This window comes from Elgaria multicarinata, chromosome 6 (genome assembly GCF_023053635.1).
Source record: "Elgaria multicarinata webbii isolate HBS135686 ecotype San Diego chromosome 6, rElgMul1.1.pri, whole genome shotgun sequence".
Classification (NCBI taxonomy): domain Eukaryota; kingdom Metazoa; phylum Chordata; class Lepidosauria; order Squamata; family Anguidae; genus Elgaria; species Elgaria multicarinata.
Genome location: NC_086176.1, coordinates 12,418,620 through 12,439,213, shown reverse-complemented (window position 1 = coordinate 12,439,213; position 20,594 = coordinate 12,418,620). Strand labels below are relative to the sequence as shown.

General features: G+C 43.4%; 1 protein-coding gene across 1 annotated transcript; it reads left to right on the top strand.

The window, feature by feature from the left end:
- The first annotated feature begins 9,595 nt into the window (after window positions 1-9,595).
- On the top strand, window positions 9,596-18,360 carry CST7 (cystatin F). Its single transcript, XM_063128488.1, has 4 exons — window positions 9,596-9,698; window positions 14,857-15,029; window positions 17,210-17,326; window positions 18,190-18,360. Exons 1-4 carry the CDS (start codon window positions 9,629-9,631, stop codon window positions 18,265-18,267), a joined length of 438 nt encoding a protein of 145 aa, XP_062984558.1. The 5' UTR covers window positions 9,596-9,628; the 3' UTR covers window positions 18,268-18,360.
- Window positions 18,361-20,594: the final 2,234 nt, after the last annotated feature.

Here is a 20,594-nt window from a genome sequence, read left to right as displayed (position 1 = left end):
CTGGTGACCTGTCCTCTGTCCCACCAGCCAGCATTGTAGTCCACAAACACACACTTCGCCCACCATACCCATACAGAAGACACACAAATACACACCTAGCCAACCACACCACATAAGGCTCGCGCAAAATGTACACCCAGCCACCTTTCCACAACTTGTGCCATTAAAATAATACTATTATGACAAATAGTAATCTAATAAGACAAATTTATCAGTGCAGTGCTCCGATATGTGTCTACTCTGAAGTAAGTCGCATTGAGTTCAGTGGTAAGGGTGATAGAATTGTAACTTACATCACTCATGTATTGTTTCTAAGTAGAGTATTGTCTAAGGGGAGACATGAGAGCACTCTTCAAATACTTAAAAGGTTGTCACACAGAGGAGGGCCAGGATCTCTTCTCAATCCTCCCAGAGTGCAGGACATGGAATAACGGGCTCAAGTTAAAGGAAGCCAAATTCCAGCTGGACATCAGGGAAAACTTCCTGACTGTTAGAGCAGTACGACAATGGAATCAGTTACCTAGGGAGGTTGTGGGCTCTCCCACACTAGAGGCATTCAAGAGGCAGCTGGACAACCATTTGTCAGGGATGCTTTAGGGTGGATTCCTGCATTGAGCAGGGGGTTGGACTTGATGGCCTTGTAGGACCCTTTCAACTCTGCTATTCTATGATTCTATAATATCTGTTCCTGAAATCATGGTCTCTGTCTTGTCCCTATTTTGCCTTTGGTGGATACTTCTTTTTTTAAAAAAACATTGTTAGTGTGTACACATGTACAGTAGAGTTCTCCAGATTTTAGTCTCCTTTCCTGGGCCTCTAAAATTAAATCTGTGAGTGGGCTGGCAAAGTGAGGACAATTGGAATATATGCTAATTGTGGATGATGCATCAGAAGCCAGGGCACAGAGCAGCCTATTTCAGAGTGAATCAGTACGGGAAGAGCAGGCAGAAAAGAGCCTTCAGCATTGTGTCATGGAATATATATGGGGTTCTCATACTTAGTGAGAATAGGGAGGTTACAAATAAAGAAGGGTTCCTCCCTTATCAGTAGTGGAGATATGCAAAGCATGACGGAAGCATATTTTTATGCCTTCTGAGACAGCAACCAGTTGAGGGGTAATAATTCTGGATGCAAATTGGTTGGGGACTGGCCTTGCAAGCAAAGCGAGAATTGTACAGCAATGAAAATAGGGTATTATAGAGCTGGAAAAGGTGCAGAAAAGGGCAACTAAAATGTTTAAGGGGCTGGAGCACCACCTCTATGAGGGAAGGTTACATCAACTGGGATTGTTTAGCTTGGAGAAAAGGAGGCCAAGAGGAGACGTGATAGAGGTGTACAAAATTATGCATGGTATGGAGAATATGGATAGGGAGACATTTTTCTCCCTCTCTCAAAATACTGGAACCCAATGGGGTCATCCCATGAAGCTGATTGGTGGGAGATCCAGAACAGATAAAAGGAAGGACTTCTTCACACAGCGCATAGTTAAATTATGGAACTCACTACCACAAGATGTAGTGATGGCCACCAATTTGGATGGCTTTAAAAGGGGGTTGGATAAATTCCTGGAGGCGAAGGCTATCCATGGCTACTAGCCCTGATGCTTGTGTGCTATCTCCAGTATTCAAGGCAGTAAGCCTGTGTGCCCCAGTTGCAGGGGAACATGGGCGGGAGGGTGCTGTTGCACCATGTCCCGCTTATTCATCCTTGGCCGATGGCTGGTTGGCCACTGGGTGAACAGAGTGCTGGACTAGATGGACCCTTGGTCTGATCCAGCAGGGCTCTTCTTATGTTCTTAAGTATAATTCCAGCAGTATATCCAAGTGGGCTAATCTCCACAACGTCTGGCTCAGGAGCGCAGCGTGCTCTGCACTCATCCAGAAGTAGCCCTTCCACGATTTCTGCCTCTATAGTCCCGTATTTTACAGCGTTGTATTATGTCTTTTTTACTTTATTGCATGGTGACTGCAGTATCCATTTCAGCATGGAAAAGTGTGCATTCTTATATTGGGGGGAACGATCTCTGTTTCTGAAACGGCTTTGGCAACTTTCTCCAGCTTCACCCCTTAGGTGGTGGGGGGGGAAAGCTCTGTGGAGAAGAAATAGAGATTTGGCTTACAGTTGCTGACCATCGTCAACTGGGCTGGAAGTAAAACTAAAAAGCAAGAAAAGAGCATCTGTGAACAGTTCTCCTTTCTTAAATTTGGGTTTTCACATTTCCACATCCATTTAAGAACTTTTATAAAAAAAGTTTGCACAAAAATGCATACACATTTTTGTGCACATTTCTCCTAATACACACAAATTGTGTGCAGTTTTGGCTAATATTCACATCTTTGCAAGCATGCCTCCCTAGCATAATCTGTTTTGAAAGTTATTTTCACTAAGATATACATTTGTGGGCATACTTTCCCCCAATATATGAATTTTTGTTCACTTTTTTGAATGGAGAACTCCATTGCAAAATTTGTAGAAGCTCACAGAATTTTGGTTTAAAATGAAGACCAAATTAATTTCTCCACCATCCGCTTGACAACAGCAACATACTCCATTTACTCCATTTAGTTCCTTAAACATACTCCATTTAGTTTAAGGAACTGATACTAATGTTTGGCTCCCTTGTTCTCTGCCCTGTGCTTCAAATCTGAAGATACGTAGTCTTTTCTTAAGAAAAGAATAATCATTCTATTTATTTATTTACTTTTATTGCTTTTATTTCCTGCCTTTTTTCCTCCAAGGAACCCAAGGCGGTGTACATAATCCTCCTCTCCACTTTATCCTCACAACAACAACCCTGTGGGTTGGGCTGAGAGTGTGACTGGCCCAAAGTCACCCAGTGGGTTTCCGTGGCTGAGTGGGGACTAGAACCCGGATCTCCCGACTCCCAGTCTGACACTTTAGCCACTACACCACACTGTCTATTTAGAAGTATTATTTTGTTAAGAATTCTAAGGTTGCAAACCTATTGAGTGAGGCCCAACATCTTTGCGCTCCGTGTCCTCCTGTCCTGCAGATTTTGCTCGATGGGCTTTTTAGCTTGCTTAGCAACAGTGCTTTGGTTTTCTGACCTTGGAGGCTAGCTGGCGTTCTTTCCAGACTGGCGGTGAGAGCAGGGAAGAGTGGGTCAGATCTTCAACTTCTCTTCTGAGGTTGGAGCGCTTTCTCCAACCTCGGGGGTGGGTGGACAATGTCTAGCACCCATAGGGTTGCATAGGTGTGTGCATCACATTTCATTAGGTGGTTCGGCCAGGGAATTTTTTTTAAGGTAAAAATTGATTGAATATACAGTAATAAAGGACTTTTTTTTTCATTCATCTAACAAACAAAATAAATGAAAACTGAAGTAAACTGTATTTTTTAAATTAACAAATAAGCTGTACTACACTGTTGTAATTATTTGATTGGGACTGAAGTAGAGGAGCACTACTTTTACTGTACTTATTGTCTTTAAATATGGTTAAATATCCCACAATTACCTTGCTATTCTATTTCTACAATTCTTTTTCTCCTGTCTTTTTTTCATCCTCTCTTTGTTTTCAGGCTGCATCCTATGCACATTTACCTCAGAGTAAGTTTGATTGATCTCAGTGGAGCTTACTTCTGAATAGACATACATAGGATTGTGCTGCAGCTCTGTTTTAAAGTGTCACAAGATACACACATACCATGTTTACCAAAAGAACGGTTGGACAACCTAAAATAAGCAAGGGCAAATAGGAATTGTTTTAGCAAGCATTCTGAACCCAAAACCTTAAAGCTCTTTTAAAGAATTGGCTACAATCCTATACCAAAAACCAAGAAAAAGGAGAAGAATCATAGAATAGTAAGAGTTGGAAAGGGCCTATAAGGCCATCACGAACCAGAACAAAGGAATCAATCATACACAAAATAACTATTGTGACACATAATAAATATATTTGACACAATGGTGTGAATATAGAAATACAATGATAAATGCCAAACGGTAAAGTTGGTGTACACAACAGTATAGCAGTTACTCCAGAAATGTATAGCTGTTTCATATCTTCATCAGATCACACCTAGCACTCTTATTGCAGGCAGGTGATCTTGAACATTCACTGGGTAAGAACCTTCAGTCAGAGGAAACAACATATAGGATTGCACTATAAAGGAACCAGAACTCAAGCGAAATGTGCAAATCTACTAGTAGGTTTATGGTTGGCAACAGCTGAGATATGAAAATTAGGGTATCTGTTGAAAGGGGAGAGGAGAGTGGAATGGAGGTGGGAAGGGAAAAAGTTAGCTTGCTCAAGCCTATGGCTTAGTGAATGTCTATCCTGGAGGAAGGGTAAGGATTGGAGGGATATATACTGCAGAGTTTAAACACACCCCATACCGCATTATACAGGGATATTCATGAGGCACGAAGGGATAGGACAACCTTTCCTGCTCTCCAGAGGACTTCTTTCCCCACCCTCCCTGCTGCCACACACAACGTAGCGATAAAATAATATTCTGGGCTGCAAGCCCTCTAGCACTTTATTGCACAACAAAATGGCCAGAGTGGGGGTGGGAAAGAAAAAAAAATCACTTTCCCCATCCTAAAACTACTCCTTCCTCTACAAGGCCTGCAGGGTTTCTGCTCAGGCTATTTGAAGCCTTGGGTAGGAGCCCTTCTCTGACGGGTTGGTGATACTGGGGTGGCTGGGTGGTAATGTCCTCAACCTACTTACAAAATATTCTATGAAACAATGCTCTTTAACTAAGAAAGCGCTGATAGCAAAGAAATTGTTCCATGTTCTTTGTAGAATAAAGATGGCTTCGGAAGGACAAAGCCACATAAAACCTCCCTTGTTTACTGCCAGCTCTAGGCTTTAAGTAAGGCATTGGGCCAGCTCTTAATAGGGCTGACTTAACGCAGCAGAACAGTTATTGAGGGACCCCAAAGATCAAGCCTCATAATCACCCTGAATATTCACAGAGCGGGTTTTAGAAGCACATTTTACTTTAGATGGTGCAAACATAATCCATATTACTATGGTGCCTGTCTCTTCTTCCCTTGGGGCTGAAGACATCAGCACACACACACACTTAAAGAACTGGGGCAGGACCAGAGATAAATATTTGCTATAAACTATGGAATATCCTATGGTTTCAGTCATGTGTTGCTGCATTTACCCATGAGGAATTATTTGTGCAACCTGCTCCTATGTTCAGGTGCGTTGTACTTCTATTTAAATTATAGTGATTATTTCTACATTTGGATCTGTACATATGCATTGGCATGTGCAAATGTTATGCAGTCCTGTGCTTTCTTCTGCCATCTTTTTTTGGTAATGCATTTCTTCTTCTTTGTCAATACATAAATGGCCACCCTATGTTGAACAGACAGACAAATTGTATCCAGGTGTAGTTCTCCGCCATCCACACCTTTACTACAGCACTGCAATGTGAAGGGCAATATTGATGTACTTAAAGGGTACACCTGGCCACTTTACTGCAGCTCCTTTGTTGAACTTAATGGACTCCAATGCAACACAGGAATTCATGTGAACTTCTTTGAATACTTAAGAGTTTGAGACGAGCAAAAAAATCACAAAAAGATTCCCCTCCAGAGCTTCCAAATCCTTTTATACAAAGACAAACAATGAGCTTGCTGGCTATTGCTTCCTTTGCAGTGTTTAATTGTTCCAGGCTGGAAAAATATACCCAAAGTCTCTAGAGTTTACTAGCCATAAATAGCCTCCATACCTGAAACAGACCTTTGCAAATATATCTTAATTGGCTATAAGAGTAATTAGGTCCACCTGCTCCTAGTGGAAACGAAACTCAGGGATGACTTGTTTTCTTATCATTTCAGATATAGATGGCATTACCCAGGGCCAGTGCTACCATAGAGGCCACTCAGGCGGCCGCCTAGAGCGCCAAAGTAAGGGGGCACCGAATGCCGCACCCGGAAGCCGCTCTCCCACAGCAGCTCTGAGAGGGCGGCTTCCGGGCGCGCTGTTCCTGGCTTCACTTCGGCTGGGCGCCCACCCAGCCAAAGCGAAGCCACGCCCACCCCCCACTCCAGCATCCTGGCTTCACTTCGGCTGGGTGGGCACTGAAGCGAAGCCAGAATGCTGGGGTAGGTGGGTGGGCGGGCGGCTTTGGAACGGCGCGCCCGGAAGTTGTTCTCCCAGAGCGGCTTCCGGCCGGGTGTGCCATTCCAAAGCCGCCCCCCGCCCCCCCCCCGCCCCAGTGTCCTGGCTTCACTTCGGCTGGGCGGGCGAGATGGCACCCCGCGCCCAGGTACGCTGCGGTGGGGGTGGGTGGGTGAAAGCAGCTCACCTGCCTAGGGTGCAAAATAGTCTAGCACTGGCCCTGGCATTACCACCTCATTTCTGTTCACCCTGCTGTGTTTAACAGCTATGGTAATTCGAAAGCAAAGTATTTCCCACCTATTTCATGCAGGTAAAAGCTCCACTAACTTAATTTCTGCCTGCCAGATAGCTGTTAATTTGTTTTAATTTAATTACTTTATATCATCTTTTGAGGCAAAGCTTCCTCAAGGTAAAGCTTGTAAAAATTTAATATAGATAACTAAACAAAAGCATAAAACATTTAAAAAGCAACAACAGTATTATTAAAGGCACAAGAGGTCTGCTGAGGCGGGGGGAGTTGGCAACCCTAGATAAAGAATTAACATGCTGCTAAACTCCAGAGAGTTTGCCTTGGGGTTGCAAACTTTTTCACTTGAGTTTACTCTATATCACAGAGCAATGTTTGACATTCTAAGGGTGGGGAGAACCATAGGTGGTGTAGATTCAGATGCACCAGGAATGCAGTAAAACGACTCTGTGATATTGTGACTTTTTGAAGCAGAAGCGGCTAGTTAGGTGCACGCTGGCCACGATGTCATCTGTCCTGACAATGTACCCAAGCTGCAGGAAAACCTCCATGAAGACAATGCCTAGGACAGGATGCATGTTTGGTATGCCAAACAGTGCATGATCTGGAACAGGCATTAGGATGCGATTTGATTTGGATGTGTGGCTGTGAAAAAGTGTTAAATCTTAATACACCTAGGTATTAATTTTTTGTTGTTTATTCGTTCAGTCGTTTCCGACTCTTCGTGACTTCATGGACCAGCCCACGCCAGAGCTTTCTGTCGGCCGTTGCCACCCCTAGCTCCCCCAAGGTCAAGTCTATCTCCTCCAGAATATCCTCCATCCATCTTGCCCTTGGTCGGCCCCTCTTCCTTTTGCCTTCCACTTTCCCTAGCATCAGCCTCTTCTCCAGGGTATCCTGTCTTCTCATTATGTGGCCAAAGTACTTCAGTTTTGCCTTTAACACCATTCCCTCAAGTGAGCAGTCTGGCTTGATTTCCTGGAGTATGGACTGGTTTGATCTTCTTGCAGTCCAAGGCACTCTCAGAATTTTCCTCCAACACCACCGTTCAAAAGCTTCTATCTTCCTTCGCTCAGCTTTCCTTATGGTCCAGCTCTCGCAGCCATAGGTTACTACGGGGAATACCATTGCTTTAACTATGCGGACCTTTGTTGTCAGTGTGGTGTCTCTGCTCTTAACTATTTTATCAAGATTTGTCATTGCTCTCCTCCCAAGAAGTAAACGTCTTCTGATTGCCTGGCTGCAGTCAGCGTCTGCAGTAATCTTTGCGCCCAGAAATACAAAGTCTGTCACTGCCTCCACGTTTTCTCCCTCTATTTGCCAGTTATCAATCAAGCTGGTTGCCATAATCTTGGTTTTTTTGAGGTTTAACTGCAACCCAGCTTTTTCACTTTCTTCTTTCACCTTCGTCTTTTATATTATGGTTTTATACTGTTGTTTTATAGTTTGTGAGCTGCCCAGAGAGCTTCGGCTGAATTTCATGTGTGGGGCACCTGAAACGCGCAAGTGAACAGCTCTTTATTACATACTTCAATGTCTGTGTTGCTCCCAAGCCTAGTATGAAAGAGTGATTCAACAGGATGGGTCTCACAGCAAGCTGTTTGGAAAGGGTAATGGCGCCCCCTGTTGGGCTGCGCTTGTCCCAGCTGACTTGTGCTTGTCTATAATGTTGGTTCACTTTTAACGCGCTTCTCGTGTATGGGAACCAGTTCTGCTCCAAGAGTGGGCTACCTGTGGCCTTCCAGATGTTGTGTCTTAACTCCCATCACCCCTTGTCATTGGCGATACTGGTTAGGAATGAAAGAATTTGTAGGCCAAAGCATCAGGAGGGCCACAGGTTGCCCACGCTGCTCTAGTCTATTCCTTTCATTGAGGAAATGAATACAAATGAAGGCCAGGATCTCTTCTTGATACCCCCAGAGTGCAGGACACGGAATAATGGGCTCAAGTTACAGGAAGCCAGATTCCGGCTGGACATCAGAAAAAAAAATAATCCTGACTGTTACAGCAATACGACCAATTACCTAGGGAGGTCGTGGGCTCTCCCACACTAGAGTCATTCAAGAGGCAGCTGGATAGCCATCTGTCAAATATGCTTTATGGTAGATTTCACTATTGCAGGTTTGCATCAAGGCTATTCCAGCAGAATCGCCTCTCATTTCTTTTCTCTGCCGCTATTGCGGCCGCCCCGCATTCTCCCTTGTCCTCCCCCCTTCTGTTCATTGGTTGCTTGCAGGCAAGGACATATTGTTTGCGCTGTGATGGACGTGCCCCCCTTCCAGGATTTGACCTGCGCAAACTTGCTCCTGGTGGCCAGAAACCAGTAGTTTAATTTATTTTTATTTGTAATTTCTCCTGATATAAATATAATAATAGTGTGCAATCACGGCCAGCTGAAACTGCGCAAGTGTGCATGTGTGGGTAAACAACGCACAACGCCTCAGGTATAAAGGGGACCTTTTTATTAAATGGAATCTTGTGCCAGGAAGTCTGGGAGGTCAGCTGGGTGGGCTGTTTCACAGAATGGTGGTTCTCACTGGCTACTGCCACGTGGAAAGGGACACCCACAAGGGAATACTGACAGGGCACACCAGACAGAAAGACGGGGAGATTGCACGGCAGGCTGTTTCGAGGAATAGGGAGGGACAAAAACAGGAGGGCTGAGGAGTAGGCAGCAATCCCGCCCCCTGCTTCCATCAACAAGACCGCCCTCCGCCATCAGCGAGGCTACCCCTCCACACATGCCCACAACCAATAATCAGATGATCCGCTGAACAACAATACCTGAGGAGCGCTTTTATTTCACATTGAGGGGGAAAACAGACTTTCCCTGCTACCAAAAAGAACGGATAAAGCGGGGGAAGAGGCGCAATGACTTCAGGACAGGGACAACGTCATGTAAGTATCGCAATGAAAATTCGCATGCCACGTGTGGTGAATGTACGGCAAATCGCTGGTGTGATGAAGCTTTAACCCTTCAGAGAAGTCTTTCAATGTTTTAGAATTGGGTGCCAGGGGTGGGTGGGAGCATGCAAAGTCTTTCACTTGTACTCAATGCTTTGTACTCAACGTTAATCCACCATCATTCAGATATAAGCTTTTTAAGAACATAGATTTTGCAAGGATAAATAAACAGAACAGGACATAAATGCTAGATTTTCTTTTGATATATGCTCTTCCTGACCAATGAGATTTCCTGATCAAGCAGTGGTGACCCCACTTCCTCTGTAGGGTGTACGAAGCAAGTGCTTTGCTCTTTTGCAGTAAAGTAGCCACAATGTTCTTTGGATGGAAAGTGACAATTTTTTGCTCTCTGCTTCTATGCGATGTGGCCAGGACTTCAACTGGTAAGATCAGGAACCAACTTTAGTAGTCTTCTACAGTATTTGCATATGTGTGAGTTAAGCAAGTTCAGGCGTCAGCAATACTTTTGTTTTTATGAAGTCCAGGATGTTGTTTGGCATGTTGTGTTTTAACTTCAAGAATTGAAGTACTGTAGTTCCTTTATGAAAGAGAGGCTATTGCAAGATTTCCAGGTAAAAGTTAGGTTAGATACGAGAGAGACTGGAGCAGGCAGGGACCATCAGAGCCTGCTTCAATTGGACCCCCCTCCCCAGGGCTAACTGCCATCTTCACCTTGTGGGGAAGAAGATGCGAGGGAGACTGGAGCAGGCAGGCACCATCACAGCCTGCTCAGTTGGACCCCCCCCCTCACAGGGCTAACATCTTCACCTTGTGGGGAAGAAGGAGCTGTTGGTTTGCCCCTCTATTGGGAGATGAGAGGACGGAGCAGGGCCTTCCCACCAGCCTAAACAGTCTCCTTAATTTCTTTTTATTTTCTCCCTCTTCCCTCCCCATCCACTTTTCCTTGTGTGTCATGTCTTTTTTTTGGAATGTAAGCCTGAGGGTAGGGACTGTCTTCTTTATTGATACATTGTAAGCCGCTCCGAGAGCCTTTTGGCTGAGGTGCGGGATAAAAATACTCTAAATAAATAAATATAAATAAATAAATAAACTTGGGTTTTGCAAGTGTTTTCTTTGAAAACAGCATTAGAACACCTGTTCTTACCTAGGGTGACCCTATGGAAAGGAGGACAGGGCTCCTGTATCTTTAACAGTTGCGTAGAAAAGGGAATTTCAGCAGGTGTCATTTGTATATATGGAGAACCTGGTGAAATTCCCTCTTCATCACAACAGTTAAAGCTGCAGGAGCTATACTAGAGTAACCAGATTTAAAAGAGGGCAGGGCACCTGCAACTTTAACTATTGTGATGAAGAGGAAATTTCACCAGGTTCTCCATATATACAAATGACACCTGCAGAAATTCCCTTTTCAATACAACTGTTAAAGATACAGGAGCCCTGTCCTCCTTTTCATATGGTTAGCCTACTTACCACCTCTGTTCTTCTGCCTTCATTTGCACCCCTAGACATAGAAGTTGAAAGGATGGAGCCTCTTCCCACCATATCTCCATGCAAGGAAAAGCTTCACCTGTTAAATAACTCTCTCAGGCTGCTCTTAAAAGTGCAGGAGCAGAACAGAAAACGTTTTCCGATTTTCTCTTTATTCGGATGAGAATGAACACAAAAAGCAAATGTGTCAGGCTCGAAAATTGCCTGCTGCTAGATGAATTGATATCTCTTTCCATTGCGGTCTCTGTTTAGAGTAGTGAAGGCGTTGAGGGGAATTAAAAATAAGATTTGGCATTGGTATTGTTTTAGATGTTAAAAGGGCATATTTAAAATAAATATGCAGGTATTTTTTTTTTCTGTGGGAAGCGACACTAAAGTATGTATGTATGTATATAAATGTATTTCATTTATATACCACCCAATAGCTGAAGCTCTCTGGGCGGCTCACAAAAAATTAAATCAGCATATGCTGATTTTATGTTAATACTTAGAGTGAGATGTCCACCAAACGGGTGATGTTTGACAATTGAAGCACGGCCCACTATGCCATTTAGAATTTGGAATTTAAGATTTGCAAAGAAGGAGAAGAACATGTATCAGCAGCTGGTAAGACAATTGTCTCCCAACAGCCATTATGAGTGAAGACATACGTACATACATTCTAAGGGGTTCTACGGGAAGTGGTTTGAACATGAACTCACAGCATGACAAAGAATTTTGTTCTCAGGGCAGAGAAGTGTTCAAACCACTTCCATCGCATACCGAGTGGTCTGATTCACACACAATAACAGCCCAGGTGAGGCTCGGCAACCCAGTTTTTTATTTATTTATTTATTTAATCATGATATCCGAACCTAGAACTCTGGCTTGTCTCCCCTCTGGCTTGTCCTCATGATAAACAACCCAGGGACAGAGTGTTGTTTAGTCTTCAGTTAGCAGGAGGAGCCAAGTAAAAGCAATCAAACTGGGAAATCGCATGCTGGTTCATTCACAACAATCCAGAATTTTTAAATTTCTCATTTATCTGGTTGCCGTACAATCATGTAGATAAAAAGAAATATTAGGCCCAACTCTCTCCGCTCTGTTTCAACTCTGTCTGTCCCGGCTTGCTATTTGTACTAGCTTGAGGTTACACAACCGTTTCAGTATTTGTAGGCATAGGCATGCGTAGCACATTTCATTAGGATGTGCACCCAGGGGATTTTTTTTTAAAGGTGAGCATTTATTGAGTACTCAATCCTATGGGACATTATTTTTATTCATTTATTAAACACCATAGACACTGATGCCCTACTCGGTGTTCAGCTTGCCTGACCGGGGGCAGCCGTTGCAGGGGAGACGGGAGGGAATGAGGAGACACACCTCAAGCCCCTGCATTGGGAGGGCTTTGTGGTGACACTGGCTGGAGGAACAACTTATGAGGCAATATTATCCTTCGGGGGGCCCTCTTCCTGGCCTCTTTGAAATACGACTTCCGACAGAGTGATATTATTGCTTGAGATATCAGGGTGTGTCTGGGCAAACCCTGCACAGCCCTTGCACACGCCTATGCCTGTAGGGCAGTAAAAGCATGAGAAATCGAAAATGAAATGCAGAGTGTGAGTTATGTGGGAGTATTCCTTGGGACTGGTTCAGACTTGCATGTGCATCACATGACTTCTCTAGCCTTGACCTAGCTACTTTTCGCCATCAACTGATGAATAGGAATGTATGAACCAGGCCATAGTGTTTAAGTGTCAACGAGTGCATTCCTTTTGTACCATGAATTTAGCTAGACCGTTGCTTTTTAACGATGTATGTAATCAGGAGTCCAGGACTTTATGGGCTGCTGCGTGGTTGCCCAGGTTGTACAAGTCAGGTTACATCTGACACATTGTTTAAAGGCATTGCCATTTCAAGCTATATGCAAATTTGCAATTTCAACAGTGCTGGGCTTTTTCAGAATGACATTAAACAACAGAATGTGCAATTGTGCAAGACAGGAAGAAGCTACTGGTTCATTCTAAATTCACCAAGCAGCCGGCTGTCTAATCTGTTTGGTAAATTTAGCACTATAGACAGGCAATAAGTGACATTTGTAGCAGGACTATTTCAAAGCAATGGCAAGCTAGCCAGCACTCTCATAAAACAATTTTGTCTGGCTCTCAGCTAGCTAGGGCAGCCCAACACATCTATTTGGGGAAGACTGGGCTAGACTAAATGTTAATGATATTGTGGTGAAATTTGCTCCACGACATCATTAATAAGAGAAACAAGCTGGTTTTCAAAAGTAGGAGTGAAAGGAACATTCCCTACCTGGATGCTGCATTGCTCTTTGGAATTGTTTGTAATATGCTGAGCATGTCAAAGCATGAGCTCCATAAACATTAAGCACTTACTGGTAAGTGGCACCAACTTTGTGATATACCTTGACCACCCATGAGGGTTCAGACTATAGGACAAAATATATTTCTGGTCCCTAAACCACTGTCTAAAGAAGAGAGTGGTCTTAGGTACAACTGAAGTTGGCCATTTCTTTTCTTTTAATTGGGGGAGTATGGGGAGGTGCACTTTATGAAGAGAGAATCTAGGGGCAGAAATTAATTTTGACAGGATTTGGGGGGGAAATATTTGGGGGAGTTAACTGATGGGAAATCTTGGTTTGGTTGATCTTTTAGAGCTTAGACCCACCTCCCCCTTGTGAGTATTTCGCTTTGGGCAAGCCAGTTGTCTTCCAGCTGCACTTGTTTGCATTCTGTAAAATTTATGTTGCAGCTGAAAAATATTCAGTCAGATTAGCGCTCTGAAGTTAATATGTCCGATTTCACCTCTGATTTCTACTTATTTTGGCATCACTTGTCTTCGTCTAGTCAGCATTCAGGACAAAACTGTAGGTTTGATCCAGGATCTACCTCCCACAAGACGAAAGTACTATCTGCAAGAGAAATGGTTCTGCTCGTGGAAGGTCCCCCCACCCGATTTTTGGGGATCCCCTCCACTACAGCTCTCCCCATTCTGCAAGGTCTCCTGACTCAATAGTGTTTTCAGGGGGATGAAGGGGCTGCTGTGGGAAGGAGGGGACAGAATAGCTCACTTCCGCCAGCACAGTTGATTCAGCATAAATCTGGCTACCCAACCCTACAGGCTCCTCTAAATGAGCAATTTATTGCACGCTTGTGATTAGCCACTCACAGAAGATTTCAGATCAATTTCATGATGTCAACACCCAGGATGTCTCTTGCTGAATCCTCCGGAAACCCGGGGTTAAAAAAAACACCACTTTTAAAGTGGTCATAGCCAGGAAACAGCAGGATTATCCACCACTAGATGGCATTGTCTCTATAGAACTCAATGGATCTAAATGGAGGGGAAGTATTCAATTCAATCACGCCAAAGAGCCAGGAAGTACAAAAGCCCTGGGTTAACAATGCGATTTCCCTTAATGTAGAAACGTTCTATATTTAACATGCAGGTTTTAAAAATTGCAAACAGCACCAGCTGGGGGATTAATAATTACTGTGACTGCAGCAAATACTACAGGGGAAATTTAATCCTTTCCTATTCTGCCAGTTCTCCTGAGGAAAATCCCTCCTCTGAAGCAGTTATTTACTTTGGGAAGAAATCCCTGATTAGTGCAGAAAAACAAAACCTGCACGTTCAAGTCAAAGATGCATTTAATGTGATTTCTAGTTTGATCCTCTGTTCCAAACCCTGACCAGCCACATGCCTCTAGGAAGCTTACAAGGAGGGCATATTCCTGTAATTTATTTCTGGCACCTTATATTTGTGGAGGTATACTGCCTTTGAACTTCCTTTCTGGATATTGTGGCTAATAGAGGCTTCTATGGAGCTTGGGTGGAGCAAAGAGAAAGACCTTTGGGTGGGTGGAGCTGAGAGAAAGTGTGGTAGACTTGAATGGGTGGGTGGGACTTATGGCATCCCAATCCCAGATCACACTGCTCCTAAACCTCTCTCTATAGAAATAACAAGAGTCACGTGGGAACACTATAAAGAAGTGACTTCTACTCAAGGAAATAAACGTGTGATGTAGCACATTTCTTCACAAGCCAAAGTTTTTAACAATTCCATTTGTAAATTGTTATCCTTGTACAGGTACAAATAGACAGTTGTCTGGTTCAGTTATTAAACCTGGATTTCCTATCTCTGTCAAGACCAATGACCCAGGGGTTCGGAAAGCTGCCAGATTTGGTGTTTACAGATACAACAACAGTTCAAATGACATATTTCTATTCAAAGAATCTCACATAAACAAAGCTACGTTACAGGTAAGAACTGTCTAGATGTTATAGCAACAAAGTGTGCAGTAAATAATCTTTACTGACAAAATAAGCAAAGCATCAACTGCTCTTTTTTTGTGCCAATGCAAGATGGTACATTCCCACGACGACAGCTCATATTGCAACCTCCAGTTGTATTGAAATTAATGAATGAAATCTTTATTGCGAAAAGTGATAAGCCATCACAATTCGACATAATAAAAACAAGTAAAAAGATAAGCTAAAATAAATACGTTAAATAGGTTAAAAATGGATAATATAAAGTAAAATTAAAATAATGATCACAATTGGAATATAAAGATAAAAATCATGTTAACATACATTAAGAACTCGCAAGTGGGGAACTAGATCAGTACATATACCAGAACGAAATCTCCGGTTGTATTATTCTAGGTCTTCTGATGTCCAGAATGGCAAATTAAGACATTGTTTACATTTTGATTCAGCTGTTGCTGCAGCTCTGTTTATGGCTAAACAGCCCGTGTGGAAGCCACACATTTCTACAGGAATCGCTTCAGCCAAATGTGAAACTGGAAGTTTGTTCCAAAGCTTTGTAATATCTGGCTGCAGACAGACGATAGTTTTCCAGAAAATTAAAGGTGGTATGATAGTGATGTGGTTAGGTAATTTAGACCCTGGACTTACCGGCCTTATTGCAGTCTTATTATGTGCGTGTTTAGATAGTCATGTATAATATTTCAGTTCACAATTCCCATTTCTCTTGGCCTCCTCACACTGCCATTCCATGCTTCTTCACAACTGCTTCTACAGTCCTGACTTGTTAACGAAAACAAATCCCTGTTTGCCAGCCCCCGTCTATACGACAACGGGATTGCTCCTCATTGAATATAAACCTCCATTTTTCATTGATTCAAATCTACGCAAAGAGCATCACACTGCAGCAGCAACAGTGATTTATCTCCTGATTTATTTTTGTAGTGCAGTTATTCATGTGCACATGCGCACATATGATGCTATGGAGTATAAACGAGCGAAGCTATAAATTTTATCTTCGGAGCTCCGCAGATTCATACAAGATGAAAACTGAGGGTGGAAAGGAACAAGGCAGCAGAGGAGGATGCTAGAGGGGGACTGAACACGTCTCCTCCCTCTCGCTGCCCATTCCCCCCTCTTTGTTTTCATTTTAAAAGCTCCATCTGCGGACCTCCGCAGATTCATATAATTCAACATGAAAATGGCGGGAAGGAATGAGGCAGCCAGAGGACATGATAGGTGGGAAGGCGGGAAATCGACCAATCACTTTGTCCTGCCCACAAAGTTACGCCCACATGTCAAAATGCGATTTAACTCCCCCAAGAACACATAACTCTAATGCTGTGCAAACTTTTGTTGATACAAAAGTCACGGTAAATCACAACTACAAATATGCACATTATTATGTTAAAAACCCGGTGCTGCGACGAATGGGCGGCTGCATCATGTGCCTTGAAATGTGAATCTGCGCATTTACGTCATGGTAAAGAAAAATAAATACTCTGGCCATGTGCAGTTTCACAGTTCAAACTTACTTTAATCATAGCACCATCACAACTACAGGCATAAAATGGAGATTGCTTTTGCTGCCCTGATGCTAAACATGTTTACTTGGGAATAAGCACTATTTTGTTGTAGTAAAGAATAATATATTTTTTTAAAATAAGAATAAAATGAGTGTAACCATGTATGTGTCTGCCTTACTGCCCTGACTCTCTCTCTCTCTCTCTCTCTCTCTCTCTCTCTCTCTCTCTCTCTCTCTCTCTCTTAAAGAAGATGGATGATGCTGCTGACCCATTCCAAGCCTGTTTGCTGCTGCCTCCATCACCTGCCTGGTGGTCTTTTGGGGGCCTCCTAGCTGCATCACTAGGCTAAACCATCATTGTCCATGGCGAACACCCTAATTTCTTTTATCCCAGTGTAGTCTATGGTCAAACATATCACTGTCAAACAGGTTTTACAGGATTTCCCACCCACCCACTTCTTACACAACCTTTGAACAGAGATAACAGTGGGTTTGAGTATCCACATTACAGGCACTAATAGATCTATCATACTGCCCTTTGGAAAAAAAAAATCTGTCCCTGGCCTCAAGTATATAATAAGCTTCCTCTGTTCTTTCCACATTGTCCTTTCTGTGCACTGTTTAGTGATATGGCAACTGCTTTTTCCAGGTAGTTAAAGGACTGAAATACAGACTTGATGTTGATATCCGCCGGACAGTGTGCAGCAAAAGGATGCATCCCGACTTGGACAGATGTGATTTCCAGAGGAATGAGACCTTGAGAAAAGTAAAATGTGTTTGGATTTCGCCCTGGTTTTCTCATAACTTTGCATGCAATAGGATCTGTTGCACTACCCTTATAGATGACTTTTGTGTGCATGGCTTTATCGATGTCATTGAGTACAATTTTAGTTTGATTTTTAATTCTCCTAACTCACCGTAATTCCGAGGAATGTGTTGCATAGCTTTGAAGCTCCGTTCTCAAATTAATGAAGCAGCAACCTAAGATAGTAGGAGAAGCCCTGGATAACACTAGATTAGATGTTCCATGACATTATGGAAAATTTAAATTGGCAACTTGGAGTTGCTGCTGTGTTGCAAGTCCATGGTCCTGAGGGCCTTCTGATGTAGGAAGGGGCCTATAGAGAACATTTTGCTGAGTGCTGCCTCAGACCAGGAGCTTGCCCTGGTTGCTCCCTTGTGGCTAGGACATCATGTTATCCAAGTGGCATGGTCAGAAACTATGTTCCAGTGGCTCCTGTGCTTGCAAATACAACATAGGAAATGGGTGAATCTTCTTTTAAGACGCCAATCCTTTCCATATAGGTGACCTTTCTATGTTTGATAATGTCTGGTGGAATTGGATAGAGAAAATATCGTAGAAAGACTGTGGAAAGAAAGCCAGGACATTGCAACGAACCACAGTTATCACATTGGCCATAAGGCTCATGTGGGGGATTGCACATGTAGCAGGAATTGTGACCACATCTCCTTGCCTTCAGGTTACAGAAGAGGAAGCTAGAACAGTTATATGTTCTTTTTTTAAGCCTGTTCAAAAATAGAGAAAAGAATTGCTGATGGCAGAGGGCAGCTTTCTGGGTTCCATCTTTGGTCTGATTTAGTTTCTCTCTCTCTCTTTTCCCCACCCAGACATTCAGATGCTATTTTGAAGTCTTGCTAATGCCCTGGCTGCAGAGAATCCAAGTTCCAGTCTCCCTCTGTTCATGACCTCTCTTCAAGAAAAGTTATGGGCTCAACATGTTCGTGCTATATCAATTGTTCAGTGACCAATTGTCAATAAAGACACTGGACTGTAAACCATTGTGGGCTCTTTGGTGTTATTTAGTTATTGTTAACACTCTGGCCACATTTGGGTAGCCTATGTAATCCCGCTTCCCACACCAATCTTGCTATGTGGAAAATATGGATAGATGAGAAGGTATTGTTGAGGAGGATAATGCCAGATGCCCTAAATTTAGTGAGAACAGTAATGCTGGATTAGACCAAAGACCTTATCTAGTATAGCACTCTGTTCCCAAAGTGCCCAGTTCAGATGCCTATGGGAAGCCCACAAGCAGGACATGAGTGCAATAGCACCCTCTTGCTCATATTCCCTAGAAAATAGTATTTAAAGGCATGCTGTTTCTGAAAGCTCCATCACACCGGGGGAGAACCATTGCTTCTCCGCTCCTGTTTTCGTACCTCAGTTACTTGAGCATGAGGCCCATTGAGTCTGCTGTTCTAATGGCGATGCATCTCCTGCACACAGCAGGGGAGAGCAGAAATTCTGAGTTTTAAAAAACATCGGACTTAATGAGGGGTTTTTTTGTGGCGCAAGGAAAGCCAGAAGGGGCGGAAGGCGCGCGGGAGGCAGACAACGTCATGGGAGGAACCTGAGCAAACTCCTTGAGTGCCCAGTAATGAGCGTGCAATAAAACGTTTGTCGGATGGAGCTTTGATACTGGAGGTAATATATAGCCATCATGACTAGTGTCCATTGAAATCCTTCATGAATTTGTCTAATCCTCTTTTAAAGCCTTCCATTGTGTTGGCCATCATATCTTGTGGAAGTGAATTCCTTAATTTTAATAATGAGCTGTCCTTTTATTTATCTAGAATCTCTCATCAGTCAGCTTCATTGGATGACCCCATTGGGTTCTAGGGAGAAAGATTTCTCCCTATTCACTTTCTCTACACCTGGGGTCCACAACATGATGCGCATGGGCACCAATGTGCTACAGACACCTCTCATGGCATCTGACGGGCTCCCTGCCCCTCCTGATTTCAATGTAATATTTTTGTTATTAATTTTAAACTGGGAGGCTGGCATGTTGCAAAATAAAGTGCTGGCTTAGTGTTTTGGAGTGGTTTAGTGTTTTGAAGCTCAGGCCCCATCTCTGCCTTGTACTTAGGTTCTTAGACAAGTTATTTTTCTTTTCATCTTAGCAGTTTCCTTCTGGGAAATGAGTGTTTTGTGGCTAGTCGTGCTGACCACGGTGGCCACGTTTTGAATGGGCATGCCCCATGGCAGCCCTTCTGTAAAGAGCACCCACAACAAATTCCAAATGTGTTCACCAACCCAAAGAGTTTTTGGGATTCCTGTTCTACACAATGCATAATATTATACACCTCTATCATGTCCCTCTTTACTTGACTTTTTTCTAAGCTAAAGGGCCCCAAACGTTGTAACCTTTCCTCACAGGGGGGTTGCGCCACCATTTTGGTTAGTCTTTTCTGCACCCTTTTCAGCTTTATAATACACCTTTGGAGGTGTGGTAACCAGAATTGTACACAGTATTCCAGGTTGCTTGCAGCAGATTTATATAAAGGCATTATATTTTATTTTCAGTTCTTTACCTAACGATCCCCAACATGGAATGAAAATAAGGTCTGTCCAGAAGAATGGGAACACTGAACGCTTAAAAGACGCTGATGTACGATGCTTCCCAAAATTGAATTGCAAGTGTGCTGCAGGATCAGCTTCTTCCGATCAGCCTCCTCTGCAGTGGACAGCTAATTTTGCTGCGTCTCTGCAATACAGGCGCGGTCATAAGGAAAAGGAAGTGTTGTCTTGAACAATAATTTCTGGGAAAGGGGTGGGCACCTTTCCTTTAACCGTATTAGAGTTTTGTGGTACTCTTAAGAGTATACTAATAAATAAACAGTCTGATGTAGCCCTTTTAAAAAGACCTCCAGTATCAGAGGCAAGAAGCCTATATACACACGTTGCTGGGGAACATAGGTGGGGGGATGCTGTTGTACCCAGCCCTGTTTGTGGGTCCCCGGTCAGCTGGTTGGCCACTGGGTGAACAGAGTGCTGGACTAGATGGACCCTTGGTCTGATCCAGCATCAGGGCTCTTCTTATGTTCTTATCCCTGCCACCCCCACCCCAAACCTTTTGGGAGAGATCCCAATTCGGGGGCGGGGGGGGGGGGGGTAAATCATGCCTCAACTGTCAGACTTCTTGACCGTCTGCCATAGGGTGACCATATGGAAAGGAGGACGGGGCTCCTGTATCTTTAGCAAATGTATAGAAAAAGAGATTTCAGCAGGT

Bases quoted from the DNA above. Each gene is read 5' to 3' on its own strand.
- CST7 (XM_063128488.1), top strand. From the start codon at position 9,629: ATGTTCTTTGGATGGAAAGTGACAATTTTTTGCTCTCTGCTTCTATGC. The intron at 9,699-14,856 runs GTAAGATCAGGA...ATCCTTGTACAG, and splicing joins TGTGGCCAGGACTTCAACTG to GTACAAATAGACAGTTGTCT. The intron at 15,030-17,209 runs GTAAGAACTGTC...TGCTTTTTCCAG, and splicing joins TAAACAAAGCTACGTTACAG to GTAGTTAAAGGACTGAAATA.